General features: G+C 35.5%; 1 protein-coding gene across 1 annotated transcript; it reads right to left on the bottom strand.

The window, feature by feature from the left end:
* Nucleotides 1–1,010: 1,010 nt before the first annotated feature.
* On the bottom strand, nt 1,011–8,159 carry LOC131167719 (uncharacterized). The gene is made up of 5 exons (XM_058126574.1): nt 8,038–8,159; nt 6,031–6,539; nt 2,836–2,952; nt 2,345–2,712; nt 1,011–1,988 (listed from the first exon to the last, which is right to left on the bottom strand). Exons 2-5 carry the CDS (start codon nt 6,529–6,531, stop codon nt 1,436–1,438), a joined length of 1,539 nt encoding a protein of 512 aa, XP_057982557.1. The 5' UTR covers nt 6,532–6,539; nt 8,038–8,159; the 3' UTR covers nt 1,011–1,435.
* Nucleotides 8,160–10,471: the final 2,312 nt, after the last annotated feature.

Genomic DNA, 10,471 nt, shown 5'->3' on the forward strand with positions numbered 1-10,471 from the left:
GACCAACAGATTACTTGTAGTTTTAGGCCTTCATTAGATAAAGGCGGGAAGCCCTGAAATTGCTGATTGATTCCATCAAGGCAACGATGAAATTCCAATAAACACCACAAGAAAGAAAGCAATAGAAAATAATAATTGCATGTTTGGTATGTAGGAATGGAATAGAATTGGTAAATGGAATGAAATTTAACACTTGATTCATCATCCAAATTTTATTCCATTCATTTCCTACTCTACTTCATTCCAAAAATCAAACATATCATTAATAGTAATACAAATTCCTGATCTTCAATCTGAACTTCTACTTCAAAGCACTTCATGATATTCTTAGCAATTGGATTTTGCAGGTGGGAAGGAAAGAAATTTATAAGAATTGCTTGTGTTGTGAAGTAACTCTTCCAGGAAATATTAGCTCATTGGTACCTAGTGTGATGATGGTAAAATATTATGAAAGCTGAAGGACATAACAACAATGATAGATCTCCTCACTTATCTATGACACATATTAACCATAATACCCTCACTAACTCTTAGTTATTAACACGAGTAACAATACTAAATAACTAATAATGAATAACACTCTCCCTCAATTGGAGCACATACATCATTTGCATATGCTCCTAGCTTGTTAAAAAAATAAACAGCTCCGAAACCTTGGTCCAAAAGCATAAATCATTAAGTCTTGAACTTAACCATATATACGTCACTTGCTCCCTATTAATCTTCAATGTGGAACAGACTCTAGTAAAATCCTCAATGATCTCATCCACACAAATATGTTAACATCCACACAAATATGTTAAACTACTCCACTCTCCTCCTCCCTGAATGAAAGTCTTTCCTGTTTACTTAGCATCACACAATCAACAAAGAAACATACTCAAGTCCTCTATAGGATTTGCATATTTAGAATCCACCACTTCTATCACATGCATGAACATTTGAACCCAATTTAAACCATTGGCTCTAATACTTAGGGCAAGGGTTGTGTAAATTGCAAGACCTAATAATGACCATAATACTCTCTCCAAATCTTAATAATACTGAATAACCATTAAACAGTTGTCATTGACAAAAACGTTGAAAATCAAAGAGCTCTGAGTTTCAATAAGCCCATAAGATGGTTCAAAAACATGGAGAGCCATATCCCAACATCTGTGTTTTCAATGGCTAAGACCCATGATTTGGTTCCTCAGACACCACTGCTGTCCAGTAGGCAGCTGATACAGATGAGGATGGCAAATACACAGGTACATGTGTTATATGCCTGAAAATGCAAGGGCTGCATGGCATATGCTTGTGCTTTTACGGGAGCATCAGCATAAGCAGTTGCTAGGTCCTTCTTAGTGTACTCATTTTCGGAAGCCAGTTGAGGAACAATTTCCACCCTATTATTCTCAACTTGTCCCTTGTTGGTTTCTCGCAATGATTGTTCCTAGTGATGACTTGAATGTGTGTAATTTGGGTCCATGGAAGCAACTGCATTCCAATAAGTATTTTTAAGCGATGAGGATGGCAAATTTGTTGGTACAACAGACAACACTTGCCGTTGAAATGCCGGCAGATCATATGCTTGCGTTTGGGGCTGCAATTGTGCTCTGGCATGAGTTCGTCCTGCAGCATCAGCGGCTGCAGCTGCTAGTTTGTGGTTGAAATACCTCGCAGAAACTGAAGGGGGAACAATTTCCCCCTCACCATTCGTCACTTGTCTTTGGTTGTAGTTCCCTGATGCTTGCCCCTGATATGGGATGGAAGCTGCATTTGTATCTTCAGTGGTCCAATAAACAGCCATTTTGGATGAAGACGGGAACTTTGGAGGCATGCTTGTTGCAGATACATACGAAGGATCTTGAGGCAGCAATGACCGTGGAGTATATTGCACTCGAGCATCAGTGGCAGCTACTGCTAGGTTGTGATTGGCATGCTTATTTGCAGAACCATATTGTGGAACAATTGCCTGCCTGCTTTTCGCCAACACTGAAGGGTACCTGTGATGGAAGCAACAAAGAAAAGGGTTGCATTTGGTCAATTCAAGCATACAGAACAAACAAAGCTGCAATAACTTACAGAGAGGATGCCCAGAAAGCTCATAAAGTTATATTATGGTATTTAACATCCATCCAGGTACAAGAGTTGAAGACCATGGATCCCACACATTAGAGTGACTCGGCTTACATTTAGCAGCAAAGTATAATTGCAAGTGTTCAACGTCACTTCCACAGTACTAGCTTGGCCTAAATCACATTGCTCATGGGGAAAAGATAACAGGGTGCACACTAACAAGGCCAACATCAACTACCATAAATGGGTAGTAGATTGCAAGAATATCCACTTGGAACTCTACCTTCCATATGATTTTTCCTGAGGTAAGACTGTTTGATAAGCTTCTGAGTAGCATGGGTCACAATAAGGAAGTGAACCCACACGCAAGTGATGCAATGACTCTGCAGCTCGTCTGGCAAACACCAAGCATCTTTCCAAGCTACGAGGGTCATATGAAGAATGTGGGGCTGCCAGTTGAACATCTTGAAATTTGGGGGCTCCTTCTGTTTTAATGAGCTGTGTCCTAGCAACATATTGATCACCAAGTGGGTGAAGCCCAGGAGACTCAGCCTCTTCCTCAATGTTGGGAGGTAGAGAGACAACATTTGGCAATTGAGGGGTGATGGGAGATGCAGTTATTGGATGAAACAGTGAAACTAGTTTGTTTACCTGCAGAAGATCATAAACACAATACAATAGTTGAATAAGAAAACATGATAAACAGCTACTTGAATAAGAAAACATGATAAACAGCTAACAGTGTTGGATTGACAAAAAACACGTCCATCTTACCTGTTCACTGCTAACTTCCTGCCTAAATTTAGAAGCTCCATTGTAGTTATCTTTTATAATATGTTTGAAAGCACTCTCAGGCAGAGGTAAGCAATCTCCAAGTATTTCAAATCTGACCTGGAAAATATAATAACAATTAAAAGAAATTGATGAACACACCTCACATCAAATCATAATCCAATGGAGTTAACTGATTACAAGATCAGTTTTTGAAATCATGAAAAAATATCAATGGTTGGAGTGACTGGATTCAGGACATCTGCTCTAGTAGCCACACTCCATATTACATATGCACCAGCTATCGACTGCATTTTTTTCTGCATATCTACCACATTTCTTTTTTCTGTGCACAGATTTACACACACTCCATCACCCTATCTACTGCATATGTAAATAATAAAATTTTATCAAACATACAAAATACAATCTTATGCATCAAATAGCCAGGGCTGGAACCAGTAGCACTTATTCAAATTTGAAATATCTTCAGGCCTCGATTGGGAGCTGGAAAAAAATTTGGAAAGTTAAGGAAAATATGAAGGAATCCACTTTTTCATACAGTTATCAAGGAAAGTGAAAAGGAAAATATAAAAATACCAAATCAATTAACAAAAAATTGATTTTACACATGATTAAAATTCGATTTTTCTAAATTTTTAACCACATTAGAACAATTTTTCATCTTTAATTGTATTAGAGAAAATAGATTCATTCTTATTTTCCATTCCTTTCCTTTCCTCAAACAAAATCCTTGATCCAAATAGACCCTCAATGTCCAGAGCAATACAGTTAGCTGAATGTCCCTGTCCCAGACTAAATATATTCATGTTAAGTAGTTTTGCATGAATTTAATGTTGGTGAAACTGCAACATTTTAACATTAGAGGCTGATGCTGATTATCACACTTCAATATTTTCAGTTTCATAACCAAGAATCAACCAAACAACAGTTTATTCAGCAGTGTGCAAGAGTGATAAATCCTGCGCTTACATACCAAGGGGGCACAACTGCCATGTCAAGTATGATATTTTTTTAAAAAAACCTTCAACAAGTGTAAAAAGGTAACAGGACAAGAACAACAGGGAGAGTCAATATAGTTACAGTTACACAAAGTTCAAGTATAGACATTCAAAGAGCACATAGGAAACTCAAACTCAAAACTCATGCTGTACGAATATAATCTTTACATAAAAGGAAAAACTATGATGCAGTTTAACTAAGACATCTAACCCAAAGACCAATGCTAAAATATGGATTAACAAAAAGGAATATATAACATATACATACATACATACATACATACATACATATGTGTGTGTGTGTGCGCGCGTACATATAAGACAAATTATGCAGAACATAATGATGTCAAGGCTATTCAAAAATCAACGGAGACTGAAATCCCAGAATGCTAATAATTCAACTTCCATCACATTCCTTTCCAATTTGAAATAAAATTAAGTTTTCCAAAAAACTAGATGAAGAAAAAGATGAAAAGTGAAACAAAAGATACCAAATTACTCTCAAAACACCTTGGTTTGACCAAACTGATTCATAGTAGAGCTTGCAAAATTTTAGGACACCGAAACAAATGCTACTCCCATCAACTTTTTTTCTCACCAGAACATGCAAGAATGAAATAATATTGATAACACTAATGTAAGGCCATTCTTTTATTTTCACACAAATCCGTTTCTGCTAGGCCATTCTTTTATCTCAAGACACGAATTCCTTTCAGCTAAGCTGGTAGAGTCTTCATGTTTAACTGCAGGGAGCAGTCACTGTTCTTCAGTCTACATACAGACATCTCAGCCATTTCTTTTGTCATTTATCCCCCAATGATACTGCAACCCAATTCTCACGAACACATCTAAGAGCATTTTCTTGCCTTACAATTTCATTTGAAGGCATATGGGGCTATCAATTCTTAAATACAAAACCATTGGTACTGTTCAATTGTGTATACATTTGCATTTACTCCCTACATAGGGGTGGCCTATCAACAAATAGAGGTGTACGGTTCACAAAATTCATAAAGAGGGTAAACAAAAGGTGACAATGTTTGAAAACATATATCCTCTCCCTTTCAGTACTACTATCTATAACCCAAATCCTTGAAAACGCATCGCGATCTACGTTTAAGACAATGCAACCAGACATGCTTGACAACTAATTCTACGCAAGGATTCCCAATATCAGTGCAAGGAAATCCTAGATATTGCAATGACATAATTCCTTAGCCCTAAAAAGCACAAAAAAGAATCCAAGCCCTAAAGGTGAGAAAGGGACTGACAACAGAGATCTTAGGGTCTGTTAAGTTATGGAAAACAACTTTCATTTCCATTCAGTTTTCCAAAGAATCACAAAAATGCCACTTTGCTTACCAGTTTTCTAAGATTTGTATGGAAAATTTCTCCAGATTTTCTACACAAATGCTGGAAAACAAGGTTTCATTTTTTTTGTAATTTGGGAGAACTGGAAATGGAAAATAAAACTGTTTTCCCTTAGTATGCTAGTTCTTTCAATTTCATGAGTCCGTCATTTTGCCAGGGACAGATTGACAAGGAAGGTAGTGCTTTATTTCAGTCAACCTCAACAAAGGTATGAAGTGAGATAATCATCCAAAAAAATTATATGGCTTGAAGCACAACCATAATTTTTGTGTGTGTGCGTGTAAATAAAGCAGCCCATTCCTCAAAAAAATGCCACATTCACAAAAGCATTAGAATAATAAGGATTAAAATTGAATCAAATCTAAACCAACCGAAGCCAAAAGCTTAAGACTTGTTAGCCAGCAAACTAAGCAGCTAACCTGAGGCCCTAATCCCTACATGAAAGCCTGTTAACTGCATCTCAAGTTCATTACAAATCCCAACCAACTTTAGCAGCACAACTATAATAAAAATATAAAGAAAGAAAGAAAGCATGCAGTACAATTTGGTCTCTTTATAATCCCTGCCAACATCAACATCACAATAACCAGTACTGAATCATCTCTTCAGTCCAAGTGAATCATATAACTTCATTGTCTTTCCTTTATTTGAGCAAAACATAGTATGTTGCCCTCAACAATTTGAACTGGTGGATCAGTATTTGTGTTATCAACACCAAATATTTGGCATCAGCTACTCTTCTTTTAAGTTTCTCTGAGTACCTACTTAAGTTATTGTATGTGAGCAACAGTGGGGAGGATTTTACCTGAGCAGGAAATTTCCCTCCAAAAGCAGCTGGCTCCAATCCCAGTCCTCCACTGGAAGCAGCTACGTATATCCCATATAGAAGCTTCAAGCTAAAGTCAAACAAGAATAACTTCATATTGGGTTTGATTTTTTCCACAACCTCTATTCTTGTTGCAGGAAGCCCAAAAACACGGAATCTAAAGCACTCTGGTTTTGTTTGCCCATTACACAGAAATATATACCCACCAAGTTGATAAACACTAGCACTGTTTATCCCCTGTGCAGCAACATAACTACCACAAGGAGCAGGAACACATGTAGGGGCAAAGGCAGGAAGATTCGGACGAATAGAAACAGAAGCATACGGAGAGGCAACAGGAGGAGCAATAAAAGAATTTGCATTAAGCTTCACAGCCTCTTCCCACCTGTTCTTTCCAAATCTTTTCTCCATCCTATTGTTGGGATTATGCAGATTTGCATGACCTTGGTCTTTGAACTTTTTGTCTCTTCCCTTTCCCATGGTGAAATCTGTTGTTGTAAGCATTGATGGAGTCATTTCAAATATCCATAACATTAAAATTAAATAAAACTAAACCTCAAACATCCTTCCGTGCTTACACGGAGATTCCCAATTACTAAAAACAAGATCATTGAGATCTATCATTGAACAACCATGTCAGTTTCAAATTTTTTACTCAATGCATTGAAATTTAAAAATCTTTCAGCTTGAACAGTCAACCACATTCCTTCATACTTAAACTAGCAGAATTATTGCAACTTCCTTTCATGTCTCTTAAAGGTTTTGTTTGGTTTTATACTTTTTTTATGGTGCTGCTCCACCCTGCATGCATTATTACTTGTCACGAGACCCTAATCCTTGTCTCAGAAAGGTGTTTCTCATTGTTACATATCAAATAATCAAAGCCATCTCATTCTCAACCCCTTACAAGTTAAGATGATCGGGCATTGATGCTATTAGAAATCAAATAGATAATTCCAAACATTAGCTGGCCATTATATTTTATGCTGACTGTGGTCGATTTACTCTCAATAATTATCCGCAGAACACAAATTATTCACAAATAGAGCATTATGCATGAAACCAATGTAAACTAAAAATAAAGGTAGTTTTCAAAAATCCTCAATAATTGGACTGCAATGTGGAGCATAGTGGGTTCATATAGCCTTGCTCCCAATAAAAAATGATTGCATTAATCAAACTTTGAACTTCTTCCTAATAATATACTAGTGTCATATGGAACTATTCCTGCAAATATCTTTTTTGATCGGCAAAGGGCACCAAGCTAAGGGTCAGTCAGCATGTACTTCTGAAAAGTCATGTCACATGGGGATACTTGTAGCATTTCACTAATGCTGCATTTGGAGACGCGGGTTTTTAAGTATTGGATTGGATCATGTGAAATTCAACAAAGCCCAACAGAATTTTGAGTTGCACTTGGCCAAACTCACACAATTCCGAATCTGATGCTTCAACTATGTCGCAATGGAATACATAAGACACTTTGAACTTTTTTCCGTTGGCGGGCTTTTCAGATTACCTTGTAAAAAAATAGGAAAAGACGCAGAGAAAATACTCGTGGTTCAGTTCGTGTTTTTGCGTGCGGTTTTGCAAGTGAAATTTATGCACTGAAGACCACTGGCAATTAAAAAAATGCGAAGCACCTGTGGATCAAAATCTTGGACAAAAAAATTGGATAAAAATTTTCTACGCCGTCTCCTTTGCCACCCGATAACCCAACAGCTTTCACTCAGATTGTTTAATCCTACGCTTTCCCTCCAGTTTCTCGGTACCCAAACAGAATCCAAGATCACAGGCAGCAACCGTAGCCCAGAAACATTCTTAAATCGCCCGACGAAAATCCGCGAAACGGAAGTATCTCTTATTCAAATTAATCAAATACAAATAACTATTAAATGTACCACCAACCGATCCTAGGTCTCATCGTAACGCGTGGAATTATGCAATAAAATAAGAACAAATGAATCGAAATGAACAGTTATATACCGCCGGCGACGAAGATCAACTGCGTCGGGACAGTCCGGCCGATGAGTCCGCCGCAGTATTTTCGTCCTCCTTTTTGTTCTTTTTGTTTTTTCCCCTAAGCTTAGGTGAACAATTAAACGAGTAAATAGTTTACGGCGAATGGCGAATAATATATTGCCCGAAAAATTTTTTTTTTGTCATTTGTATAATATTGTAAAATATATATTTTTTAAAATATAATAAAAACTATTCATAAACATAATTTTTTTATTTTATTTTTTTACTTGATTTGTTCAGCCAATTTAATTAATCAACGAATGACTCAGAGAAAAATGTTAAGGGTTTGTAGAAAATATTTTTTATTTTAAATTTTTTAGTTTTTTAAAATTTATAAAAGTATTGGCTTATTTTTAAATTTTTTTTGAGAAATACAAATTTTGTTTAAATATGTAAAATCTTTTTTATTTTTTCAAATAATCGCAAAAAAAGGTAATTTTTAAAATATTTTCTAAAATTTATGTAAGATGATATTTTAAATCATAAATTTCGAGACTTTAGTTTAGACTTGTGTTAATTTAGAAGAAACTCTATATATTATATTATTATGTATAAAAATAAAAGTCTAAGATCTGAATTACATATAATATATGTAAAGTAAGAATTGAAAATTTAAAAATTATAATAATAAAATATTTTTCAACTTTTCTATGTAGATTTAAAATATTAGAGAACAATGTGTATTTTCTAATTATTTTTAAAAAATAAAATAAAGAAAAACTACTTTCTCAAACAAATAGTACCAAAATTATTTATTATTGTTCATTTATTTCATACAAATACTGATCATAGTTGAAAAAAAAATATCAAAAAGTTTTTTTTTATCTTATGAGAAAGAAAACCTACTCATCTTTCATTTAGAAAATTAAGGTATATATACAATTTCTACATCATGTGATATTTACATGTACAATCAAAATCCCTAGAAATCTACATCAAAATCCCTATAAAATTTTCAAAATTTATTTACAGGAGATTGTAGAGAATCGTAGGCGATTTTCTTGTTGCAATAATTTGATGATCTCATCTAATTTGGGATTTGCTCGTTGCAATAATTTAAGGATCCCATTCAATTTGGGATTTGCTATTACAATAATTTATGGATCTCATTCAATTTGGGATTTGTTATTCCTAGAATTTAAGATGCCCACAAATTTCATAATAGCCTCCTCAAACTAACGTATTTTTCGACTCCACCAAGCTTGTCATCAATTTTGTGGGTATCTACATTGTGTATCCCTCAAGTCAGTGAAGAGTAAGTTCGAATACAAGCTAGCAATGAGTTGAACGATTCTACACTAAGCCCCTTTGTCAATAGATCTGCAAACTAATTGTGTAAGGAAACAAAGCTGAGAGCCAAGAGCTTTCGTTAGACTTGGTCTCTAATAAAGTGACAATCCAGTTCAATATGCTTAAGTCATTTATGGAATACTGGATTGGATGCAATATGTATGCTTGATCCATTATCACAGAATAATGGAATGAGTTATTTAATATAGAAAGATAAGTCTTTTAAGACATTGCGTAGCCATAACAATTTTGTAGTTATCAATTGCATTGCTCGATATTCGGCTTCAGCTGATGATCGAGATTGTAACGCCCTGAACCCAAAAACCCGATCTAGTGCATTATACCTGATTAAAATCCTGATAATCCATAAATATATGCATACGCAGAGGAAAACATAACTATGATCTTCAATTATAATAATAAATAATACCAGAGTTTATTGTTTCTATCCATAATCCATAAATAATCATTCATCTTGTTAGAATTTGTGTATTCCCAAGAGTGAATTGAAATTTTAAACTTTTCTCCTAGGTTAAGTTAGAAGTCAATATGATTTGGTAACCTAGGATCTTTCTATACAATTCCAAATGTGCCTATAAATAAAACATGCGGAAATTTAAATCATGCACATATTTCATACCATAACATACACGTGCGGTAAATATAAAGTGCGAAAATGTAAACAGACACACGATATATTATCAGGGTTCGGCCAACTGTACCTACATCCCCACCTCTAGCTCACAAGCCCGAGGATTCCACTAAAGGCTCACTTAACGGGTGGAGCTGCACCAATTACAATCAGGTCAATTAGATCAGGGCTGATCTCAACCTTTACAACTAGGTCAATTAGCGGGATTGACCTCAACCTACACCTTGACAGGACAGTGCACCTAACTTTCCTAATCGGGTTTAAGCCAATCCAGGACTATTTCAAATGACTAGTCTCCCTCTTCAGGCCCGTGCCTAGAAATACAACAGTATCTTCACAATCAATGAGATTGGTACGGTGATTATGGTTTCATGTAAAGTAGATATGTACCTAATTACCCGCAATTACATGCACCACCAATAAGATATAATAAGTAAGCTCAGTGTGGTTTACAAT

The sequence above is a fragment of the Malania oleifera genome, chromosome 11, assembly GCF_029873635.1.
Source record: "Malania oleifera isolate guangnan ecotype guangnan chromosome 11, ASM2987363v1, whole genome shotgun sequence".
Classification (NCBI taxonomy): Eukaryota; Viridiplantae; Streptophyta; class Magnoliopsida; order Santalales; family Ximeniaceae; genus Malania; species Malania oleifera.